The sequence below is a fragment of the Tachyglossus aculeatus genome, chromosome 14 (assembly GCF_015852505.1).
Source record: "Tachyglossus aculeatus isolate mTacAcu1 chromosome 14, mTacAcu1.pri, whole genome shotgun sequence".
NCBI classification, from domain to species: Eukaryota; Metazoa; Chordata; class Mammalia; order Monotremata; family Tachyglossidae; genus Tachyglossus; species Tachyglossus aculeatus.
In genome coordinates, this window is record NC_052079.1 from 29,551,580 (window position 1) to 29,578,324 (window position 26,745).

Genomic DNA, 26,745 nt, shown 5'->3' on the forward strand with positions numbered 1-26,745 from the left:
GGTATAGAAGGGAAACTAACTAGCTTTCTGGACCCTTTTTTATAGTTGGGATTTTCTACTTGTTTTGTTGTCTGTCTCCCCATTCTGTAGACTGTGAACCTGTTGTGGGTAGGGTTACCGTCTCTGGATGTTGCCAACTTGTACTTCCCAAGCACTTAGTACAGTGCTCTGCACACAGTAAGCGCTCAATAAATATGATTGAAGGAATGAATGAATGAATTTGCAAGAGGAAACTGAAAATCCTCCCATATCGTGACCATTTGTAATGATAGACTACATAGTCTTGTCAGAATATCCACAATTTCCCCAACCCTGTTGTTTTGGAACTGTGTACGCTGCGTTTTTCAAGATGCCTTGGATCACGACTCCAAGTCATGGAACTGCGGTTACTGCCATTGCTAAGAGCTGTTGATCAAGCTTTCTGTGGTCCTGAAAAGAGTTTATCATGCCTCCAGACATTCATCAATGCTAATCAATCAATTGAATTTATTGTGTGCATACTGATACAATGGAGTTGGTAGACGCCACCTCTCCTCACAAGGAGCTTTCAGTTCAGAAGGGGAGATGGGTATGAAAATAAATTACAGATGTAAGGTATAATGAAATATACATAAGCATTATGGGGCTGAAGGTGGGGTGCATATGAAGTATTAAAGGGATATAGATCTAAATTCATAGGCCATGCAGAAGGGAGGGTGGATAGGGGAAATGAGGGTTTAGTCATGGAAGGTCCCTTAGAGGAGAATCAATCAATCATATTTATTAATAATAATAATGATTATGTTATCTGTTAAGCCCTTACTATGTGCCAGGCACTGTACTAAGCACTGGGGTGGATACAAGCAAATCGGGTTGGACACAGACCCTGTCCCACATGGGGCTCACAGTCTTAATCCCCATTTTACAGATGAGGTAACTGAGGCCCAGAGAAGTGAAGTCACTTGCCAAAGGTCACACAGCAGACAAGTGGCAGAGTCAGGATTAGAACCCATGACATATTGAGGGCTTACAGTGTGTGAGCTCTGTACTAAGGGCTTGGGAGACTACAGTGTAGCGGAGTTGGTAGCCATGTTCTCTGCCCACAACCAACTTAACAGTTTAAAGGAGGAGACAGGCATTAATATGAATAAATTATGGATATATACATAAGAATTGTGGGGCTGTGGGAGGGGTAAAAGGAGCAAATTGAAATGCAGGGGTGATGCAGATGGGAGTGGGAGAAGGGGAAATGAGGGCTTTGCCAGGGAAGGCATCTTGGAGGAAATGTTCCTTCAGTAAGGCTTTGTAGGTGCGGAGAGTATCATCTGTTGAATCTGAAGAGGGAGAGTGTTCCAGGCCATAGGGAGGATGTGGGCGAGAGGTCAGAGTTGAGATATATGAGATCTAGAAACAGTGAGTAGGTTGGCATTAGGGGAGTGAAGTGTTTGGGCTTTGAGGTAAGTAAGGTGAGGTAAGAGGGGGTAAGGTGATTGAGGATTTTAAAGCCAAATGGTAAGGATTTTGTTTGATACAGAGGTCATTGTGGGCAGGAAATGAGTTTTCTATACTGTTGTGTGGTAATAATAATAATTGGATTTGTTAATTGCTTACTTTGTGCCGGCACTGTCTTAAGCACTGGGGTGGATACAAGCAAAACGGATTGGACACAGTCTCTGTCCCTTGTGGGGTTCACAGTCTCAATCCCCAGTTTGCTGATGAGGTAACTGAGGCAATCAATCAATCAATCGTATTTATTGAGCGCTTACTGTGTGCAGAGCACTGTACTAAGCGCTTGGGAAGTACAAGTTGGCAACATATAGAGACAGTCCCTACCCAACAGTGGGCTCACAGTCTAAAAGGGGGAGACAGAGAACAAAACCAAACATAGTAACAAAATAAAATAAATAGAATAGATATGTACAAGTAAGATAAATAAATAGAGTAATAAATATGTGCAAACGTATATACATATATACAGGTGCTGGGGGGAAGGGAAGGAGGTAAGATGGGGGGGATGGAGAGGGGGCGGCACACTCCGAAGGGCTTATTAAGGTGCTCTGCATACAGTGAGCACTCAATAAATACAATTGATTGATAGTGGATGGGTAACCACTGGAGATTCTTGAGGAGTGGGGATACATGCACTGAACATTTTTGTAGAAAAATAATCCAGGCAACAGAGTGAACTGTGAACATTGACTGAATGGGGAGAGACAAGGAGGTTAGAAAGGGGGATTAATGCAGTAGTCAAGGTGGGATAATACTAATAATAATGATGATGATATTTGTTAAGTGCTTACTATGTGCCAAGCACTGTTTCTTAGCCCTGGGGTAGCTACAAGATTGTTCCACCTGGGGCTCACAATCTTAATCCCCATTTTACAGCTGAGGTAGCTGAGGCACTGAGAAGTTGTGACTTACCCAAAGTCACAAAGTTGATAAGTGGCAGAGCTGTGATTAGAACCCACGACCTCTTACTCCCAAACCCATGCTTATTCCATTAAGACATGCTGCTTCACTGATAGGAAAAGTGTTTCTGTTAATGTGGGTTAATTAATTAATGCAGATTAATGTGGTAGCAGTTTATGTAGAGAGTAAAGGGTTTTGATGATGTTGTGAAGGCTGAATTGACAGGATTTAGTGACAGTTTAAATATGTGGATTAACTGAGAGAGAGGAGTCAAGAATAACACCAAGGTTATGGGCTTGTGAGACAGGAGCATGACATAGTGGTTAGAGCACAGGCCTAGGAGTCAGAAGGTCATGAGTTCTAATCCTGGCTCTGCCACTTGTCACTGCCACTTGTCTGTTGTGTGACCTTGGGCAGGTCACTTTACTTCTCTGTGCCTCAGTTACCTCATTTGTAAAATGGGGATTGAGACTATGAGCCCTATGTGAGACATGGACTGTATCCAACCCGATTTGGTTGAATCCACCCTAATGCTTAGAACAGTGCCTGGCAAATTGAAGGACTCCAAGACTGTTAACGAGCCTGACTTTTTGTATGACTGTGAGACATATGAGGTACATCCAGGTCCTGGAGGTCATTAGTTTTATCTATAAATCTCTCACTCAACACAGGACAGGGACTCTGTCTGACCTAATGGACTTCACCTACCCCAGCACTTAGAACTGCATTTGACACATAGTAAGTGCTTAACAAGTACCATAAAGCAAGCAACAGACAAGAATGACACCTTGAAATGTAGTCATTTTACTAGCTCTGCTGGGCCTGACGTGTGAGGAGAATGGATTGCAGTAGGATTAGCCAATCAGCTGCTGTACAGGGAACTCAAAGAGGGGACAAATGCACACACCACCATGGGAATAATAATAATAATTATGGTATTTGTTAAGCTCTTACTAGGTGGCAGGCTTTGTACTAAGTGCTGGGATGGGTACAGGTAAATCAGGTTGGACTCAGTTCCTGTCCCTTGTGGGGCTCACAGTCTCAATCCCCATTTTTTAGATGAGGGAACTGAGACACAGAGAAGTGAAGTGACTTGCCCAGGGTCCCACAGCAGACAAGTGGTAGAGGCAGGATTAGAACCCTTGACCTTCAGACTCCCAGGCCCGTGCTCTATCCACTATGCCATGCTGCTTGCAAAAACACTTTAAAACATGCTGAAGCACAGTTTCAAACAAAGTGACATGGTAGCAGACTACCTACAGACCACTGCAGCAGATAACTCTAGTGAGATCAAATCAGGAGAGGGGTTTACTCTCCTAGAGTGGGAAGCTTGTGAAGATCAGGACATAAGCCCCCAGAATTACGAACATATCCTTAATTTATTTAAATGTCTCTCCCCCTCTAGACTGCAAGCTCCTTGTGGACAAGGAATATCAATCAATCAATCAATGGTATTTATTGAGCGCTGGACTTTATAAAAAGCACTGTACAAAGCTCCTGGAAGAGCACCATATAACAGAGTTGGTAGAAACATTCTCTGCCCATTAGTTTACAGTCTAGAAGGAGAGACAGACATTAATATAAATAAATACATTATGGATCTGTGCTGTGGGGCTGAGGGAGGGGTGTGTTTCTGTATTCTTTGTATTTTATCTCTGTAGTCTGTATAAGTGCATCATACTGGGTGCTTGGGATAATACAGTATAACAAAGTTGTTTGATGCGTTCCCTTCCCACGGTGAGCTTACAGTGTAGAGGGGGAGACAGATATTAATCTAAGCCAATTAGTAAGGGGTGCAAATTCAAGTGCAATTTGTTATACCATACATTCAATCATGTTTTAATCATATTTATTGAGCACTTACTGTGTGCAGAGCTTACTGTTTACTGTACTCTCCCAAGCGATTATGTTTAGTATAGTGTTCCCTTGGATTTGCGTTTGTACTCTTTATTCATCCCTCCCTCAGCCCCTCCCTCAGATATGTTTATGTACATATCTGTAATTCATTTATTTGTATTAATATCTGTCTCCCTCTACAGACTGTAAGTTGTGGGCAGGGCATATGTATACCAACTCTAGACTGTGAGCCCGTTGTTGTGTAGGGACCGTCTCTATATGTTGTCAACTTGTACTTCCCAACTGCTTAGTACAGTGCTCTGCTTACAGTAAGCGCTCAATAAATATGATTGAAGGAATGAATGAATATGATGTACTCTCCCAATCGCTTAGCACAGTGCTCAAAATAGAATAAGCACTCAATACATATGATTACTTGGCACACAGTAAGCTCTCAATAAGTGCCATTGATTGATTGATAGGCAAGCAGAGTGGAAAACAGAAATAGGCCCTGGGACAGAATTATTAGGGCAATAAGGATCTGTCCTTATTTGGAAGTGGTATTGGAGAGTGTGTTGATCCAGTAGGGGTCTTTTGCAGTCACATTTGTGTACTTGGATTTGGACATTAGAATCAAATCTGAACACCAAGGACATGTACACCCCCCATATCTAGGTGAATGTAATATGTATTTATGCTACATATTTGAATTTATCTTATTTTTTATATCATGAGATCCTTGAAAACTGGGGCAATTTTTAGTTTATCCTTTACATCTCTCTCCTGTCTACTCGGGGCCAGGCGGAGTGGGGGGTGCTGAATAGTTAAATGCTGAATTTTGAAATTTTGCAACTTCAAAGATTAATGTACCATTATTTGCATAAAGAATATATTTTAATGATTTTCAGGGACACTTCACCTCCCAGAACTATTAATGCAACTGAAACAACGTTGGAAATCACAGACCTGGAAAATAACATTGAATATAATGCATATGTAACAGCAAGCACCAGATTTGGTGATGGAAAAATGAAAAGTAGCATTATTAGTTTCAGAACCTCTGAAGGAGGTAGGTTTCTATGGAAACATGTCACATTAAAAGTGCATTTCCTCCCAGGTAAAATGGAGAGTCCAAATACTGCCTAATACAATGTGTTTTATCTTAGGCCAATTATATATAATTCTTCAAAACAAGATCTGATCAGGTTTACTCTGAACTTTCATTTGTTTTATATACATCTTATGCCATCTTAGGTGCTTTTCTTACAGTCGTATATCTTGAACTATTTAGACTGTAGTATCTTTCTCAATGTTAAAGATATAGAATCATTTACCTAGTGTTACAAAGTATGAAAAATATCTCTGTAAAGAGAAGTTTGACTGACAAAAGTTATTTTCTGGATGTTTTTCTAGCACCAAGTGATCCACCAAAAGATGTCCATTACGCCAACCTCAGTTCCTCATCAATAATTTTATTTTGGAATCCTCCCTCAAAGCCTAATGGGATTATACAACACTATACAGTTTATTACAAAAATAATTCAGGAACGTTTATCAAGGTAACACTTCATTTGTTATATTTTGGTGCAGCTATGAATAATAGTAATAATAATGATAATAATAATGGTATTTGTTAACCGATACAAGTTAAGCAGGTTGACCCAGTCCTTATCCCACATGGGGCTCAAGAGTCTTAATCCCCACTTTATTGAGGAGGTAACTGAGTCCCAGGGAGGTGAATTGGCTTGCCCAAGATCGCACGGCAGAAAAGTGGAGGAATTGGGATTACAAACCAGGTCCTTCTGAGTCCCAGGCCCGTGCTCTGTCCACTAAGCCACAGTTCTGTAAAACTCTTTCTTCAAAACCAGCCCTTGATGAACACAAAGGTGTGATCTAGTGGGGAAATAAGAGAAACTAGAACCTTCAGGCTTACGGAAATCCAACTGGCCTAGTTATCTGCTTATCAGGAAGATGATAGCATAATAATTTTTACTATTTAAGTGCTTACTATGTGTCTAGTGCCCATGTTTCCCTATGGAGAGAGGCCAGGGGTGGAGAAGGGGATTGGGGAGGGGAGATCCACCCCAGCTCTTGAACAGCAACAAGAGCTAGGTTATATTGGTGGTGACTTGGACTATCTGTTCAGAAAAGGCCAGAAGGCCCTCTACCATTTCAGAGAAGGTGGGATGGGGTGATGCTGTTCCTGTTGCACTGTTGAGAAGTAGTGTGGCCTAGTGGATAGACCACAGGCCAGTAGTCTGAAGGACCTGGTTGTAGTCCCTACTTGGCCACTTGTTTGGTGTGTGACCTCGAGCAGGTCACACCACTTCTCTGATCCTCAGTTCCCTCATCTGTAAAATAGGGATTAAGACTATGAGCCCTATTGTGGGACAGGGCCTGTGTCCAACCAGATGATCTTGTATTTCCCCAGCACTTAGAACTGTGTCTGACACTTAACAAATGCCATAATTATTATTATCATTATCATTACTATTACTGGAGGGGTGAGTGAGCCAGAAGGAAACCCACTATTAATTAGCCCTCTGGACTGTAAATTCCCAGTGGGCAGGAATCTTGACAACCAAATCTATCATATTGTGCTCTCCTAAGCGCTTAATACAATGCTCCATATACAGTAAGTGCTCAATTAATACCACTGAATGATAGTGGAACAGGCACAGTGCCCAACCTGATTATTTTGTATCACCCACCATTTAGCACAGTGCATGACACACAGTAAGCACTTCACAAATACCATAAAAAAATTTTCATTTTACTGTAGGCCGGCACCCTGGGGTCTGTGTTTCTTTATTTCACATATTGACATTTATATAGCAAACACTTGGAAATTCTACACTTTTAGACAAACTTTTTTAAAATCATATTTATTGAGCACTTACTATGTGCAGAGCACTGTACTAAGCACTGGGGAGCTCATTTTGGGCAGGGAATGTGTCTATATGTTCTTATATTGTACTCTCATAAGTGCTTAGTACAGAGCTTGCACATAGTAAGCACTCAATAAATGATTGAAAGAATAATACAGCAGAATTAGCAGACACCTTATCTGCCCGTGATGAACTTACAGTCTTTGTCTTTATGCCTTCCTTGTGTCCCTTATGTCTCTTATCAGCTGTCTCTTCTACTGCAGTATTATTCACAGAAATTGTAGGTGGTTATTGCAAACAGTTGCTTGACTTGCATATTGTAATTCATGGTGCCCATTTTGTAGATTATCCAGGATTTGGGTTATCCATGTTAATGCTTTAACCCATTATGATTTTCCCTGAAAATCATAGTAGCAGTATTATTATGAAATAACCATGGATTCTATGTAAATATTTTCAGCTAGCTTTTAGAAGTTGCTGCCTACACTCAGGGCTCTGTTTTTTAAAACAATGTGATACCACTCACTATTGTCTAATTTTGTAGCATGCAAAAGTTTTCAAATAATTTTAAGAATGCTTTGAAGGGACAGCTGCAACAATACATGAGCTGGGTATATTAAAAAGGATTCGGAGATATAGTCTCATATTCCTGAAGGTTCACTGGTCTCTTTCCTTTCTAAAATTAAACAAACAGCAGCGATATAGTCACTACCTAATTTTGGATTGCACTAATAGCAGGCATGTAGAAGTCAAGATTACAGTTTACAATTGGCATACATGAAATGAGCTTAAATAATAGAACTGGCACACTTCAGTCATCTATCGAGTATTATTTTATGGCTTTATCAAACTTTTCCAGTTATCAACAGATTGTATTAGTTTGTGTTACATTGATTTTAAAATTTATTTTAAAAATATCAGCTTGGTAAATGTTACTCTGTATTTAAAAACATTTTGCAAGATATAGTGCATTTTAGGAATATGCAAGATATAGTGCAATTTACCCTGGCTGTGGGGGAGGAGGGCGGGCAGGGAGGGGAGAGAAGCAATCACAGGGAGGAAAATAAACTTCTTCCTACCCAAGCCCAGTCCTCCTGCTCACTTTCCCATCACTGCTGACAGCACCACCATCCTTCCTGTCTCACACGCCCATAACCTTGGCAGTGTCCTTAACTCCTCTCTCTCATTCAACCCACATATTCAAGCCATCACTAAATCCTGTCAATTCTACCTTCACAGGATTGCTAAAATCCACCTCTTCTTCTCCATCCAAATTGCTGCCACATTAAACCAAGCACTCATCCTGTCCTGCCTGGATTACTGTATCAGCCTCCTCGCTGACCTCACTGCCTTCTTTCTCTCTCCACTCCAGTCCATACTCCATTCTGCTTTCCAGATCATCTTTCCATTCCTAGATCTGCTACTTGTCTGCTGTGTAACCCTGAGCAAGTGACTTTGAGCCCCATGTAGGACATGGACTGTATCCAGTCTGATTAGCTTTTATCTACCCCAGCTCTTAGTACAGGGTCTGGCACATGAGTGCTTCATTCATTCATTCATTCATTCATTTGTATTTTTTGGGCGCTTACTGTGTGCAAAGCATTGTACTAACAATTTGGGTGAGTACACTACAACAACAGATAGAAACAATCCCTCCTCACAACAGCCTCACAGTCTAGAGAGAGATTAACAAATACCTCCCCCCAAAATCAGAATTCTTCCCCATTTCCTTCTCCTAATTTTTTTTTTCTTTTCTCGATCATACTCTCAGAGGAGGGTGACTCCAGCCCACCATGCCACAACTACAGAGCAGTCAGTCTCCACAACTGTCCATAGCTTAGCTTTAACCTGAGATGGAGATTTTACTGACAGGCAATACTACTACCTCAAGGACAAGATAACTGTAATACTTAAGGCAAAACCTCCAGTATAAACTGGATTTGTTTGATAACTTTGGTGCTGGGGAATGTCCTAACACTGGAATGGATTTGGTATTCATTTGTTCATTCAGTCATACTAATTGAGCACTTATTGTATGCAGAGCACTGTACTAAGTGCTTGGGAGAGTATGATACAACAATAAACGGACACATTCCCTGCCCACAGTGAGTGGGCACCATGGCACCTTGTGTCTCTGCACATCAAACTAAAGCTTATTACACTTAGCTCTAAGACTCTTCACCATCAGGCTACACCATACATATCTTCTGCCTTCTCCCTATATTCTCTACTTTGCTATGTTAATAATAGTAATAATAATAATAATTGTGGTATTTAAGTGCTTACTATATGCTAAGTACTGTACTAAACACTGGAGCAGATACAAGATAATCAAGTCCCACAAGGAGGTCATAGTCTAAGTAATAATAATAATAATAATAATGATAATAGCATTTGTTAAGCACTTACTATGTGCAAAGCACTGTTCTAAGCCCTGGGGGGATACAAGGTGATCAGGTTGTCCATGTGGGGCTCACAGTCATCATCCCCATTTTACAGATGAGGTTAACTGAGGCTCCGAGAAGTTAAGTGACTTGCCCAAGGTCACACAGCAGACGTGGCGAATCCGGGATTCGAACCCACGACCTCTGACTCCAAAACCCGTGCTCTTTCCACTGAGCCACGCTGCTTCTCTAGGAGGAGGAAGGAAGTAGGAGGAAGAACAGATATGGAATCCCCATTTTGAAGATGAGGGAATCGAGGCATAGAGAAGTGAGATGAAGTGCCCAAGGTCACACAGCAGACAATTAGGGGAGTGGGATTAGAACTCAGGCCCGTGTTCTTTCCATTAGGGCACATTGCTTCCATTCTTCCCTAGGGAACCTCTAGCTGTACCTCACTCTCTACCTTTCTGTTTACTCACGCTGCTCCCCTGGCTTGGAACGCGCTCCCTCCCCTCTTCAGAATAATAATAATAGTAATAATAATGATAATAATAGCATTTGTTAAGCGCTTGTTGTGTGCCAAGCCCTGTTCTAAGCGCTGAGGGGGATACAAGGTAATCAGGTTCTCCCACACGGGGCTCACAGTCTCAATCATAGGTTCAAATCCCGGCTCCGCCAATTGTCAGCTGTGTGACTTGGGGCAAGACACTTAACTTCTCTGTGCCTCCGTTACCTCATCTGTAAAATGGGGATGAAAACTGTGAGCTTCACGTGGGACAATCTGATCACTTTATATCCTCCCCAGTGCTTAGAACTGTGCTTTGCATATAGTAAGTGCTTAACAAATGCCATGGTTATTATTATTATTATTAATTCCCATTTTACAGATGAGGTAAGTGAGACCCAGAGAAGTTAAGTGACTTGCCCAAAGTCACACAGCTGACAAGTGATGGACTTGGGATTAGAACCCATGTCCTCTGACTCCCAAGCCCGTGCTCTTTCCACCGAGCCACACTGCTTCCCCATATTCATTTCTAGACCGTGAGCCCACTGTTGGGTAGGGACCGTCTCTATATGTTGCCAATTTGTACTTCCCAAGCGCTTAGTACAGTGCTTTGCACACAGTAAGCGCTCAATAAATATGATTGAATAAATGAATGAATGAATATTCAAATCCTTCCTAAAATCCCATCTCCTCCAATATGCTTTCCCAGTTAATTTCTCATCACCATGAGTCATATAAGCTATTGATGCCTGTCTACTTGTTTTGTTCTGTTTCCTGTTGCCCCCCTTCTAAACGGTGAGTCTGTTGTTGGGTAGGGATTGTCTTTATTTGTCGCCGAATTGTACTTTCCAAGCGCTTAGCACTTAGTACTCTACTCACAGTAAGCACTCAATAAATATGATGGAATGAATGAATATCATCCCTTTGACCGATTTTAGCCATTATAAACATATTTACATCCTCCTGACCATCTATTTTTCATCTCTCTAGTTGTAAATATTTTTACATTTGTCTTCCCCATTAGAATGTAAGCTCCTTGTGAGGAGGGAATGTGTCACGTCATAATTTTGTACTTAACTGCGTAATATGGGGCAGTGCAACAAATGAGTGCTCAAAAAATGCCACTAATAAAAAGTAGTGTGAATTCAATATACTGTGAGGATATTAGGAGAGAGCAGTAGTTTAATAATATAAAATTCTTGTTTTTCAGAATTTGGCACTCCATGAAATAAGCAATGAATTTGATAATGAAACCTTATCCGCTGTAATTGAAAATTTAGCAATTTTCAGCTACTATGTGTTCTGGCTAACAGCAAGTACTGCCTTTGGAAATGGGAACCAAACCAGTGACATGATACATGTGTTCACAGACCAAGACAGTATGTAAACAAAAACAAATAATTTCATTTGTGAGCAGTATTTTCCTGTAACATTTTTTCTTAGATTTTCTGGAATTTTTTTGATAGAAAATTTTTGAAAAAGGATTTCCTTATACAAGAATGCTTGATTGTCCTTTTTTTTTTGAGAAAATAAAAGAACCAGACATTTTGTCAGTAAATGAAAATTAGCACTTCATTTTGATTTGTGACAGTTTTATCCATACACTTTTTGCTTAAATCAAATTATAGAAAGCTTGTGATCAGTGAATACTATTATTATAAACAATGGAAAAATCAGTGTTATTTTATGTAACCTCAAAAGTGATGTAAAATAATGGTGTATCCCTTTGTTTTCCTTTCTCATTTTTTGAAGTGAATGACAAAATTATGTGAAAAATATATTTCATATTTGAAGTTTTATACTTCATTCTGGAAATATCTAAGAAGTGAAGATGGCATAAAATAGAAAACATGAACTGTCATCTTCCTTTAAGGATATGAAGAACATCAAAAGTTGAGATGGAATTGAAATAACTTTTGCATTATTCAGCAGAAATATTTTCTTGGAAAAAGAAGATATCAGTCATGAGATTATACTTGTGCCCATCATTTTCAAGAAAAGCCACTACAGTTGGAATTTATATTTGAGTCATAGGAATCTTTAATTCTTTTTTTCAGTGCCTTTGGACACCGTGTAGAATTTCCTTCCTCAGATTCATCTTTTATTTCCTCCTCTGACATTTTTCCATAAATCCAGCATTGCAGACAATACAAAACCTAACTCTATTCACAGGAAATTTCATTTCAGGTTCCATTTCCAGAGGATTCCAGAGTTTACATTCAGTAGCATCCTGTGTTGGGACTGGGCAATTGAACTTTTTAGGATTCTTCTTCAAGATAGTGATTGAAACAGTTGTCATGTTGGGGAATGTTGTTGATTTATTTTTCAGTGCACGTAATTCAGGGGTGTTTTTTTTTTCTTTCCCCTCATTATTCTATGTTAGCAAATAGAAACATTTGCCTAGGATGTGGAAACTATTGCCAGATTGCTATTTATAATTGAGATAAACATAAAAATGCTTTGAAAAACACAAACTGGGTGTCGTTAAAAATGGACATAATATCTCAACTCAAAATATGTGTACACTTTCATGGTCAGAAACATTTGACTGGAAGCGAATTGAACTGACAAATTATTTGACCCTTATATAATGGAGTGGCTAATTTTGCTATACAAATAGATGAATCATCCGTGCAAGTATGAGGAAAACCTCTTAATTCCAGACCACATTTTTCCAGTTTCTATTGATTCTAATGGAGTAATTTTCCCTCCTTCCCTCCTGTAGCTCCACAGGCCTTGAGTAGGAGACATTGTTCCTCAGAAATGAAGTATTTAGATCTCCCTAAGCACTCCCATGCTCTTTCCACTAGGCAAAGCAGTGTGACCTAGTGAATAGTGAAGGGGTCTGGGAGTCAGAAGGCCTGGGTTCTAATCCCTGCTCTGCCACCTACCACCTGTGTGACCTTGGGTAAGTCACTTAACTTCTCTGTGCCTCAGTTCCCTCATCTGCAAAATGGGAATTCAATACCTATTCATTCAGCTGTATTTACTGAGCTTGCTTACTGAGTGCAGAGGATTATAGTAAGCGTTTAGGAGAGTACAATATAATAATGGACACATTCCCTGCCTCCTTCCTACTTAGGCTGTGAGACCCTCGCTCCTGCACCCCTCCACCCTTCTAGACTGTGAGCCCATTGTCGGGCAGGGATTGTCTGTATTTGTTGCTGAATTGTACTTTCCAAGTGCTTAGTTCAGTGCTCTGCACACAGTAAGCGCTCAGTAAAAACGATTGAATGAATGAATGAATGAGACCTGGGTGGGACCTGATAATCTTATATCTAACCCCAGTGCTTGGTACAGTGCTTGGCAAACTGTCAGTGCTTAACAAATGCCACGGTTAATATTATCATGATCCCTCTACCTCCCACTTAAAATGACCCATCCTGCCATCAAAACTCTGGCTTCCTGGGCTTATCTGGGTGCCATTTTTGCTGCAGTGGCTACAGTAGGGAACTTGGCATCCAGTAAGTGCTTCACAAATATTATTATTATTATAATTGTTATTATTGTTATTATTACAAGGAGCTCAGTCTAGAATGCTAGCACACCCAACTAGAGAAGGCAGTGTGGTGTCTGTTTCATTACTTTTCTGCTATAGTCCCGTTCCCCCACCACCACCGTTGATAATAATAGTAATAACAATAATTATGGCATTTATTAAGCACTATGTGCCAGGCACTATACTAAATGCTGGGGTAGATACAAGAAAATCGGGTTGAACACAATCCTTGTCCCATATGGGGCTCACAGTCTACATTTTGCAGATGAGGTAACTGAGGCCCAGTGAATGAAGTGACTCACCCAAGGACACACAGCAGACAAGTGGTAGAGCTGGGATTAGAACCCATGACCTTCTTACATCTAGACCTGGGCTCGATCTGTGCTCTGATCTCAAAGTCATTTCTGCCGTGACTTTTTTTCAGGTTGAAGTGAGGGAAGAAGTTGAGATCAACAGTGGGAAATAGAATGGGGGTGGGGAACAGTAGAAAGGCAAAGCACATTGTGCCTGTGTGCTGCTGGTCCTGCTGCTGCTATCACCACTACATTTCAATTGGAACAGAAACACTTGCGACAATAGGGCAAGCCACAGTGGCTATGGAGAAGGAGATGGTTGGGGTCAGTGCTTACTGGCCAAAATGGGGACGCAGAGGTGAGGGAAGGGCAGGTCAGGCCCAAGTGCAACCTATTTAGGCACACTTATGGGTGTGTCTGCACGATGAGGCTTTGTGTATATGGATGTGTGAACGTTTAAATATAGGTGTGAGGTACACTCATACCTACACACCTACACTGGCACAACTTTCATTTTCTGGTTTCCATTGTGGGGCTCAGGTAATAACGATGTATTGTTGAGGCTGCGGATATGTTAGAATGGAATCTTAGAGTTGGGACAGTTGGCAATCTGGAAGGAGGTTGGTAAAAAGGAATGGATGCACATTTACCACTCAAGCATCCTTCTCAGTTTGATGTAGTTTTTTTTCCAGTTGGCCCTGCTCCATCACAGAAATGTTAAATCCTAGAAAATCCATACCATTTCTGATTTACTTTTGAAACAATTGGAATTATTGTACAGGGTAGAGGTATTGTAGAGGATCATGTTAAATGAGCTTAAATAGGCAGTTTTCTCAAAGTTTTTCATGCAGTTACAGTCAAGATGGCTGTGACATTAGTTTCCCTGTATCAGAGGAGGCAGGAAATGTCCTTTCTACTCTGAAGTGTTTTTCTTAGAGATACACATGAGTAATAAGGAGCTTTATAGATTAACAGAGGGTGTATTGTTTTCAGTAATCTGGCTTCTAATTTTGTAACCCATTTCAATTATGAATTAATAGAATGACTTCCATTTCTTTTTCCAAATGGTTCCCCAACCTGTTTGGGCATAGAATAAGTTGAACAGTTATGGATGGGCTTCAGTTCTTTGAGATCACGAGTGTAATATTTCTTGTCCTGTAAATACTAAAAATATGTTCCATTTACTTCAAACCCTGAAAAAAAGCAAGCTGACAAACATACACACCCATTTCAAATTGCATATGAGGATTTGATTTATTTTGAATGCTATTAAACCATGACTGAGAAGATAATTTGCACACGATGCTTTTCAAATCTCCATTTCAAAATATAATGAAATGACTTTATAGTTGTAATGTGTCATATGTACAAAAATATCTGAATATTGAATTGCTTCCTCTCAATCATAGTAACATTACTTTTCATATTTTGCTCATTAAACACCATAGTACCAGAAGGACCTGTTGAAAATATGACCTATGAAACTATTTCTTCAACTGCTGTAAACATAAGCTGGTTTCCGCCATCTCAACCAAATGGTATAGTCTTCTACTATGTTTCACTGAGCTCACAGAATACTCTACCAAACCACGAACAACCATCTCTTATTACTCATGAGAGAAGCATTTATTTTGACAACCTGGAAAAATACACTGACTATATTTTAAAAATTACTCCATCAACAGAGAAAGGATTCTCTGAAATGTGTACAGCAAAGCTACACATCAAAACTGATGAAGATGGTAGGCTCAGGAAATTTTTATTGTCTCTAAAGCAAATTTTTTTTGGCATTTGAACAGATGTGATATTTTTGACGAGAAAGGGTGTTATTGTTGGAATTATGCCAGTTCCAATGTGGGAAAGGAATAAGCCTTCCCATAATCACAAATGAGATAGTATTTTGATCCCAGCACTTAGTACAGTGTTCTGCACTTAGTAAGTGATCAATAAATACCATCGATTGATTGGCTGATTCTTCATTAAGCTATCATGATATCATTAAAAATCAGTTTCCAGGCTGAGAGAGTTGTCTAATATTTTTTAACTAAAGTTTGTCTTGTTTTCTGTTCCCTTCTCTTTCATAGTTCCAGAGACTACACCAGTAATCAACACTTTCAAAAATCTGTCCTCTACCTCAGTTCTCTTATCTTGGGATCCCCCAATACAGCCAAATGGTGCTATAATAAGTTATGATTTAACTTTACATGGATCAGTTGAAAAGTATTCTGTTAATACCTCTGATAACTATATAATTTTGGAAGATCTTTCACCACTTGCACTGTATAGTTTTTTTGCTGCCGCACGAACTATAAAGGGACTTGGTCCATTCACTACAGTTTTGTTTTATACTGATGAGTCTGGTAAGTTGTCATTTAGATCTCATTTTATCATTTCAGTATAATCTTTGCAGGAAAAAAACGGGAACTCAAAAGAGTATTTTATTGTCTTGTTGCAATGGGCTTATTGATGCAGCCTGCACATACTTTCTAAGATCAGCACTTCGTACCAAGGTTCTACTTAAATCTCGTTTAGGGACCTTCTGAGTTTTCTTGGCAGACACAATCACAATGTAATGAGACTGTTTGCGTTTCATTTATGCTTGAAAGATGAAGTTAAAAATCCCAAACAGAGGTAAATCATTTAAGTTAAAATGTAATGGAATCACCCATTTGTACTTAATGTTCTCCTCAAATAGGCATTGTTTGACTTTTCATTTCTGGGAGATTAACTTTTTTCAAATGTCTTTTACCCTAGAGCCACTAGCTCCACCTCAGAATTTGACTTTAGTCAACTACACTGCAGATTCTGTGTGGCTCAAATGGAGACCAAGTCCTCAGCCCAGTGGTATTGTCATTATGTACAATTTTAAAATTTATGAAAACAGAAGTGAAACTGTATCTTATCAGGTAGGTTTGCTGTATTTCATGTGCATTGTATTTCATTAATCTTTCAGTTATCAGTCAAGAGAAGCATGCCTAGTGGAAAGGGAATGGGCCCGAGAGTCAGAGGACCTAGGTTCTAATCCTAGCTCTATCAATTGCTTGCTGTGTGACCTTGGGCTAATTATGATGTCTCTGTGCCTCAGTTTCCTCATCAGTAAAATGGGGACTAAATTCCTGTTATTATTGTTAATAACAATAGTATTTGCTAAGCATTTAATATGTGTCAAGCACTGTTTTTTGTTTTTTATAGTATTAGTTGAATGCTAACTATGTCTCAGGAACTGTTCTAAGTGCTGGGTAGATACATGTTAATCAGGTTGGACACAGTCCCTGTCCCACATGGAGCTCACAGTCTAAGTAGGAGGGAGTAAGATTTAATTCCCATTTTATGTTTGAAGAAACTTCGCCCACCTATTTTGTGAGTCCCATGTGAGACAAGGACTGTCTCCAATGTAGTAAATTTTATATCTGCTGTAGTGTTTAGAACAACACTTGACACATAGTAAGCACTTAACAAATGCCATGCTTCTACTGCTGCTACTACTACTAATAATAACAATTTATAGAACATCGACTATGTACAAGGCTCAGTATTAGGTACTTGGAAGAGAACAACAGAATTAGTAGATATGATCCTTGCTCCCAAGGAGCTTTCAATATCCAGGGGGAAACAGACACTGAAGTAAATTACAGATGCGAGAAGCTAGTAGATTATATAAGATATGTACTTAAGTCCTTAAATGATGTCAGCGTTTCATTGTAGGAGTTGGGGGATAAAAGGTGGGGAGATCAGAAATCAGAAATTGATCTGGGAAGCCGTCCTGGAAGAGCTGTGATTTCAAAAGTGTTTTCAAGATCGGGAGAGCTATGGTCTGGTAGACGTGAAGGTAGGGGGAGCTTCAGTCAATCAATCTGCGCGTCAGGCAGAAACTCCTCACCCTCGGCTTCAAGGCTCCATCACCTCACCTCCTCCTACCTCACCTCCCTTCCCTCCTTCTACAGCCCAGCCTGCACCCTCCGCTCCTCTGCCACTAATCTCCTCACCGTGCCTTGTTCTCGCCTGTCCTGCCGTCGACCCCCGGCCCATGTCATCCCCCTGGCCTGGAATGCCCTCCCTCCGCACATCCGCCAAGCTAGCTCTCTTCCTCCCTTCAAGGCCCTACTGAGAGCTCATCTCCTCCAGGAGGCCTTCCCAGACTGAGCCCCCCCCTTCCTCTCCCCCTCATCCCCCTCTCCAACCCCAGCCTTACCTCCTTCCCTTCCCCATAACACCTGTATATATGTTTGTACATATTTATTATTCTATTTATTTATTTCTTTATTTTACTTGTACATTTCTATTCTATTTTTTTTTTTTTTGTTAATATGTTTGGTTTTATTCTCTGTCTCCCCCTACTAGACTGTGAGCCCACTGTTGGGTAGGGACTGTCTCTATATGTTGCCAACTTTTACTTCCCAAGCGCTTAGTACAGTGCTCTGCACACAGTAAGTGCTCAATAAATACGATTGATTGATTGACTGATTCAGTGGGGAAGGCATGAGCAAATGTATGGCAAGAGGGAAAGATGAGAATAAGGCTTAGTGAGTAGTCTACTTCAGAGGAGTGGTGATTGCGAGCTGGGGAGTAGTGGGAGAAGAGAATGGGTAAGTACAAAGGAGAAAGTTGATTTGACTGACATAAACTACATATTCAGGAGATTACGTTTGTTGTAAAGAGAAAAAGGGCAATGATTTGAAGGCTTCTGAGGAGTGGAAAGATGTTGAGAATATCGTTATAGAAAATAATCTAGACAAAAGATGAAATATGGATTGGAGAGCACCTGGAGACAGAGGGGTCAGTGAAAGGCTGATTAAGTAGTCAAATCCTGTGATCTATGACAAAGCCCTACAACAATGTGGTGACTGTCTGGATGGAGAGAAAGAGACATATCCTGGAAGTGTTTTGATTGGAGAACTGACAGGTTTTGGTGGAGATAGTCAAGTATAATGCCAAGGCCAAAGATCAAAATGGATAGTCCAGAGTTCAGGTCCTTGTTCGGGCAGATTAACCCTTTGAAAAGCAGCGTGGCTTAATGGAAAGAGCACAAGCCCTGGAAGTCAGAAGGACCTGGGTTCTAATCTCCACTCCCCCACTTGTCTGCTTTGTGACTCTAGGCAAGTCACTTCACTTCTCTGTAACCCAGTTACCTCATCTGTAAATGGTCATTGAGAGTGTGAGCCCCATGTGGGATAGGGATGGTGTCCAAGCCAATTTGCTTGTATCTATCCCAGAGCTAAATCCAGTGCCTGGAACGTAGTAAGCCCTTAACAAAATACCGTAGTTATTATTGTTATTATTATTATGTTTAATGAGCAGAGGTTATCTAATATGTGTAAACTTTTTTATGATATTTGTTAAGGGCTTGCTGTGTACCAGGCACTGTACTGAGTACTCAGGCAGATTGCAAGCTTTTCAGGTTGAACACAGTCCATGTCCCATATGGGGCTCACAGTTTCAATCCCCATTTTACTGTAACTGAGGCACAGAGAAGTTAAGTGACTTGTCCAGAGTCACACAACAGAAAAGTGGCAGAGCTGGGAATAGAAACCAGATCTGTCTGCCTCTTGCATGCCAAGAATTGTTTTCCAATGTTAAGAAACAAATGAAAATAATTCTTGATTTGATTTTCAGAATGTTTCAGGTTTTCAAACTGATGGAAAACTTGTTGGATTGGATCCAATGAATACTTATTCTGTCAGTGTATCAGCTTTTACAAGAGTTGGAAATGGCAACCAATATAGCAATATTATAAGATTCACAACAGAAGAATCAGGTGAGATCCAGTTTCCTTATGTTCCCTATGAAAAAACATTCTTCTCTTTTTTTTCTCCACCCTTAGTCTATTATGATTATGACTATTACTATTATTATTATTAATAATACAATTACTGTTATTATATTATGTGTTTATTGAATGTCAAACATTGTTCTAAATGCTGAGGTGGATACTAGTTAATCAGGTTGGATACAGTCCCAGGTAGGGTACAGTGAATCAACCAATCATATTTATTGAGTGCTTAACAGTGCTTTGCACATAGTAAGCGCTTAACAAATACCATCATCATCATCATGTACACTTGAGAGAGTACAATTTAACAGAATTGGTAGACACATTCTCTCCCCATAATGATCTTACAGACTGGGGGGGAAACCGACATTAATATAAGTAAATTATGGACAGGTAAGTAAATGCTGTGGGGCTGAAGGAGGGACGAATAAAGGGTGCAAATCCAAGTATAAGGTCGATGCAGAAAAGAATGGGAGAAGAGGAAATGAGAGCCTTGTCAGGGAATGCCTCTTGGAGGAGATGTGCTTTCAGTAAGGCTTTGAAGGAGGGGTGAATGATAGTCTGCCAAATATGAAGAGGGAGGACATTTCAGGTCAGAGGCAGGATGTGGGCATGAGGTCAGCAGTGATATAGACAAGATGCAGGAGAAGGTTCATTATTTCAGTCATATTTATTGAGTGCTTACTGTGTGCAGAGCACTGTACTAAGCACCTGGAGACTACACTGTAACAGCAAACATACATTCCCTGCCCACATTACAGGAGCAAAGTGTGCAGGGTGGGTTGTAGTAGGAAATCAGGGAGGTAAGGTACGAAGGGCAAGATGATCGGCTTCAAGGCTCTCCATCACCTTGCCCCCTCTTACTTCACCTCCCTTCTCTCCTTCTACAGCCCAGCACTCACCCTCTGCTCTTCTGCCGCTAACCTCCTCACTGTGCCTCATTCTCTCCTGCCCACCATCGACCCCCGGCCCTCGTCCTCCCCTTGGCCTGGAATGCCCTCCCCCCTCACATCCCCCTTTTAGACTGTGAGCCCACTGTTGGGTAGGGACTGTCTCTATATGTTGCCAACTTGTACTTCCCAAGCGCTTAGTACAGTGCTCTGCACACAGTAAGCGCTCAATAAATACGATTGATGATGATGATGATGATCCGCCAAGCTAGCTCTCTTCCTCCCTTCAAAGCCCTACTTAGAGCTCACCTCCCCCAAGAGGCCTTCCCAGACTGAGCCCCCTTTTTCCTCTCCGCCTCCCCATCCCCCCCGCCCTACTTCCTTCCCCTCTCCACAGCACTTATAACAATAATAATAATAATGATAGCATTTATTAAGCGCTTACTATGTGCAAAGCACTTTTCTAAGAGCTGGGGAGGTTACAAGATGATCAGGTTGTTCCATGTGGGGCTCACAGTCTTAATCCCCATTTTACAGATGAGGTAACTGAGACATAGAGAAGTTAAGTGACTTGCCCAAAGTCACACAGCTGACAAGTGGCAGAGCTGGGATTTGAACCCGTGGCCTATGACTCCAAAGCCCGTGCTCTTTCCACTGAACCACGCTGCTTATTTGTATAGATTTATTACTATATTTTACTTTTACATATTTACTACTCTATTTATTTTGTTAATGATGTGCATGTAGCTATAATTCTATTTGTTTTGACGATTTTGACACCTGTCTACATGTTTTGTTTTGTTGTCTGTCTCCCCTTTCTAGACTGTGAGCCCGTTATTGGGTAGGGACTTTCTCTATGTGTTGCTGACTTGTACTTCCCAAGTGCTTAGCACAGTGCTCTGCACACAGTAAGCACTCAATAAATACGATTGAATGAATGAATGAATGAAGGCTTTAAGGCCAATGGTAAAGAGTTTTTGTTTGATGTGGAGGTGGCTGGGCTGCCCTTGTAAGTTCCTGAGGAGTGGGGGAAAAAATGAACTGAATATTTTTGTAGAAGCATGATCTGGGCAGCAGTGTGAAGTATGGACTGGAGTAGGGAGAGACAGGGGCCAGGAAGAGATGCAGTAGTCCAGGCAGGATAGGATAAGTGCTTGGATTAATGTGGTAGCAGTTTGGATGGAGAGGAAAGGGTGGATTTTAGTAATGTTGTGAAGGTTTGAACCTACAGGATTTGGTGACAGGTTGAAAAGATAGGTTGAATGAGAGAGATGAATCAAGGATATTGCCAAAGGTATGAACTTGTGAGACAGGGAGTATATGGGTTCTGTCTACAGTGACAGGAAAGTCAAGGGGAATATAGGGTTTATTGAGGAAGATAAGGAGTTCTGTTCTGGACTAGTTAAGTTACCAGTCTACATAGGAGGCAGAACAGCTATTGACTTTAAGTGACTTAATAGCACTATCATCAAATTGAATCAAGGATATTGCCAAAGGTATGAACTTGTGAGACAGGGAGTATATGGGTTCTGTCTACAGTGACAGGAAAGTCAAGGGGAATATAGGGTTTATTGAGGAAGATAAGGAGTTCTGTTCTGGACTAGTTAAGTTACCAGTCTACATAGGAGGCAGAACAGCTATTGACTTTAAGTGACTTAATAGCACTATCATCAAATTGACCATTAATTAATTAATTCAAGGATTACAAATAAGGTTGTCTCTTGTAAGAAATCCGGAACAAAGCGTATTTCTTTCTTGAAATAAGAGAGTTGAAATAGGAGATTTGTTCAGGCATGAAGTTAGCTTCTCCCCTAAGAACAGCTGGATGAGGGAGGAAAATGGACAAGCGGCCACTTTTAACAAGTTGATTAATTTTCTGAAATGGTAACTATAGCATTTTTTTTAAGCAAGAGGAGTTACGAGTAATGAAGTTGCAAAAAGCCGGTCACTTATTTAAGCATTCAGATTTTCCATCACTCACCATTTGTGACATCTGGAAAATGTTGCAGAATACAGTTGGCTTAATTAACTGCTTGTCTTTTGTATCACGTACATGTACGTGATGCAAGATTTTTGTGCATTAGTGTGCCTAGTTTTTTACATATGTCTCTTTTGGGGCTGACAGACTGCCCTTCTGAACTGGAAGAAATGCCTTGATGATTGTTGTCATCAGTTAATGTTTGTTAAGTGAATAGCTCTACATCAATCTCTGTTTCCTGGTCTCTTAGTATCTCTGCATAGAGAAAGTTTATGACTGAATTTGTTGTTTTAGTATTATTGTTAGAAGACTTTAGAAATCTCTTTTGGTAACTTAAAAAATAATTTTTGGTGCTGAATGGTTATTATAAGATATAGGAGCAGTGAGATAGATGGGATCGAGTTACCATGAAGGTTAGCATTAGAGGAGAGGAGTGTGCGGGCTTTGGGGTAGTAGGAGAGTAGCAAGGTGAGGTGATTGAATGCTTGAAAGCCAATGGTGAAAAGTTTTTGTTCGATGTGGCAGTGGATGGGCAACCACTGGAATTTCTTGCGGTGTAGGGAAACATGCTCTGAGTGCTTTTGTAAGAAAATGATCTGGGCAGTAGTGAAGTATGGACTGGAGTGGGAAGAGATGTGAATCAGAGAATCAACAAGGAAGCTGATACAGTAATCAAGGCGGGATAGGATAAGTGCTTCGATTAACCTGGTAACAGTTTGGATGGAGAGGAAGGGGTGGATTTTAGCGATATTGTGAAGGTGGAACCTACAGGATTTAGTGATGGGTTGAATATGTGGGTTGAATAAAAGAGATGAGTCAAGGATAACACCAAGGTTATGGGCTTGTGAGACAGGAAGGATGATGGTACTGTCTACAGTGATGGGAAGGTCAGGGGGAGTACAGGGTTTGGGTGGGAAGGTAAGAAGTTTAGGAAATTTAAGTTTGGGGTGACAGGAGGACATCCAAATAGAGAATTCTTGAAGGCAGGAGGAAATGATGACTGCAGAGAGGAAGAGAGAGCAGGACTGGAGATGTAGATTTGGGTATCATCTGCATAGAGGTGGTAGTTGAAACCCTGGGAGCAAATGAATTCTCCAAGGAGGTGGGTGTAGATGGAGAATAGAAGGGGAACCAGAACTGAGCCTTAAGGACCCCTACATTTCGGAGGTGGGAGGCAGAGGAGGAGCCTGCAAAGGAAACTGAGTGGCCAGAGAGAAAGGAGGAGAACCAGGAGAGGACAGTATCAGTGAAGCTGAGGTTGGATAATGTTTCTCAGAAAAGGGGGGTGTTGACAATGACAGTATTGAAAGCAGCTGAGAAGTTGAGCAGGATTAGGATAAAGTAAAGATTATTGGATTTGTCAAGAAGGAGATCATTGGTGACTCTCAGTTATCATGATTATGACCAATTTCATGAGGACAGTGGAAGACAGGCTAAGTGACAGACATAAAGTAACTTGTGAACATGAAAGTATTAATGTTAGTTTCACCCTCTTTCCTGAAATTTAATAAAGTGATCAGTTGTGAAGCAATTTGTCTATTGGATAGAGCACAGACCTGGGAGTCAGAAGGACCTGGATTCTAATTCCGGCTCCACCACTCATCTGCTGCGTTATGTTGGGCAAGTCACTTCACTTCTCTGTGCCTCAGTTACCTCATTTGTAATATGGGAATTAAGATTGTGAGCCCCATGAGGGACAGGGACTAGGTCCAACCTGATAATCTTGAATCTATCCCAGCATTTAGTATAGTGCCTGGCACATAGTAAGCACTTAACAAGTCGTCTTCTTTCTTCTCTGTCTCTCCCTCCTCCTCTTCCTCACTTCCTCCTCCTCCCCTTCCCTGTCCTCCTCCCCTTCCCTGTCCTCCTCCCCTTCCCTGTCCTCCTCCCCCTTCTTCCTTTCCCCCTACTTCTCCTCTTCCTCCTTCTTCTTTCTCCTCCTCCTCCTTTCTTCCCCTTCCTCCTCCCTACCTCTTCCTCCTCCTCCTCATAAATATTGGGTGCCCACACTTGGTGTAAAGTAACATGATTACTGCCCTTTCATACTTGTGGGAATGTTAATCTTTGGTATTTATGTTTCTTTTAAGCTCCAGATGTCGTCCAGAATTTTCGGTGCATGGCAACGAGTTGGCAGTCAGTTCTAGTGTGGTGGGATCCACCGAAAAAGACGAATGGAATAATTATTCATTACATCCTAGCCTTTGAAAGAAATTCTTCAAAAGTTAACGCTCAAGATAATGAGTATACTTTCAGAGAACTTCTAGCAAATACCTCCTATACATTTAATATTAAAGCTGTAACGTCTGCTGGGGAAGGCAAAGAAAGGATATGCAATGCCAGCACATTATATGAAACAGGTAACTTGTTGCAAAATTACCTTATCTTTAATTCATAAGTACTTGCATTTCATATAATAAATGCCCTATCAACAGATATATTTGACATTATCTGGAAAGGACTGATACTTTAGTATTCTTTTTTGCAGAATTTTTGGACTAATGATAACTGTTTGGTCTAGAGTATCTGGATGATTGATGCCAAAGAGAATTTTGAAGGACTCTTTGCCTGCCTCGAGCTAGCTATATATAGAGAGATTTGGGTCATTTTGGGGAAAGTGAAAGAGCGTAATTTGTAAAATATCCAGTTAATATGGTCGAATCTACCTGGCCAAGGTGTATATATATATATCTATATCTATATATATGTATATATGTATACATATACAGGAGGCCTTCCCAGACTGAGCCCCTTCCTTCCTCTCCCCCTCGTCCCCCTCTCCATCCCCCCATCTTACCTCCTTCCCTTCCCCACAGCACCTGTATATATGTATATATGCTTGTACATATTTATTACTCTATTTATTTATTTATTTTACTTGTACATATCTATTCTATTTATTTTATTTTGTTAGTATGTTTGGTTTTGTTCTCTGTCTCCCCCTTTCAGACTGTGAGCCCACTGTTGGGTAGGGACTGTTTCTATATGTTGCCAACTTGTACTTCCCAAGCGCTTAGTACAGTGCTCTGCACACAGTAAGCGCTCAATAAATACGATTGATGATGATGATGATGATGATATTTCTTGGGAACTGGAGTAGGCCAGTTCATGCTGTCAATGTGGTCTGGTGTTTTAGTTGGAAGGGGTGGTGGAGAAGGAAAAAACCTGTTATGTGCTGTCAGCAGAGCATGACATGAGCACTGTCTTTACAAAAAAGAATACCATGGGGAATAAGAAAAAAAAATCCATTAGCAGCATGGCTTAGAACAGTGAGTTGCACATAGTAGGTGCTTAACAAATGCCATTATTATTATTATTACATTACAACAATGAATGGACACATTCCCTGCCCACAACGATCTTACAGTTTTGTTGAGTTGAGGAATCCTCTCTCCATTCCACCGAGGAAAAACATTCCCTCCAGTGTTCTGGAAAAGCATTTCCAGAGGAGAATCCCCAGCCACCCCGGGAGCTCTTGGCAGCACTTTGGAAGGAAGCACTTTGGAGCTGGGAAGGTGGAAGGGGCAAGGACAGGAGAGGAAGAGCAGGATTTAGACTCCCCCAGGCAGCCCCAGGAAGCCCTCCTCCCCCCTGCCATGCCAGAGTGGCATGGCCTAAACCCATCAGTGATAGCGTGTCAGAGACAGGCAGGGACCTAATCTGAGCTGAGAAGAGCAAGACCCATCTGTCTCTAATAATAATAATTGTTGTGGTGTTAAAGCACTTACTATGTGCCAGGCATTGTACTAAGAGCTGGGGTGGGCACAAGTAAATCAGGTTGTACACAGTCTCAGTGCCACATGGGGCTCATGGTCTCAATCTCCGTTTAACAGATGAAGTAACTGAAGCCGAGAGAAGTAGAGCGACTTGCCCAAGTCACACAGCATACAAGTGGCAGAGCCGGGATTAAAACCCATGACCTTCTGACTCCCAGGCCTGTGGTCTAAGCACTATGCCATCCTGGTGTAGCCCCATGGAGGATAGGGGCCCAAGCCAGGGGTAGAGGTGGGAGCTTCTACATTTCTCTGATGGTTGTAGAGACAAGGGAGGGGCTATGCTTTGGGACCTAGGTGCTGACTTGAGGGCACTGGCATCTCTCACATCTGGGGTGAGGGGAGAGAAGGGGACGTGCTGGGAAGGGGAATGGAATGGGTAGCAGACTAATGAATGCCAGTGCCTGCTTGTTGCCCATCCTATCTTCTTTCCCCACACCTCCTCTCCCCTTTCCTCTTCCTTCTCTTCTCACCTCTTCTCCTTTTCCTCCTCTCCTCCTCATCCCCTCACCTCACCTTCTCTTGCTCTCTCTTCTCTTGGCCT

At 41.1% G+C, this 26,745-nt stretch overlaps 1 protein-coding gene across 1 annotated transcript in view; it reads left to right on the forward strand.

The window, feature by feature from the left end:
* PTPRQ (protein tyrosine phosphatase receptor type Q) overlaps window positions 1–26,745 on the forward strand; it is a 187,727-nt gene that overhangs the window by 54,948 nt on the left and 106,034 nt on the right. The window contains exons 20-27 of the mRNA XM_038756691.1: window positions 5,133–5,293; window positions 5,638–5,783; window positions 11,212–11,380; window positions 15,242–15,535; window positions 15,878–16,153; window positions 16,548–16,699; window positions 19,407–19,548; window positions 24,519–24,788. Coding sequence (XP_038612619.1) covers window positions 5,133–5,293; window positions 5,638–5,783; window positions 11,212–11,380; window positions 15,242–15,535; window positions 15,878–16,153; window positions 16,548–16,699; window positions 19,407–19,548; window positions 24,519–24,788 — 1,610 coding nt within the window. The remainder of the gene's footprint in view (window positions 1–5,132; window positions 5,294–5,637; window positions 5,784–11,211; window positions 11,381–15,241; window positions 15,536–15,877; window positions 16,154–16,547; window positions 16,700–19,406; window positions 19,549–24,518; window positions 24,789–26,745) is intronic.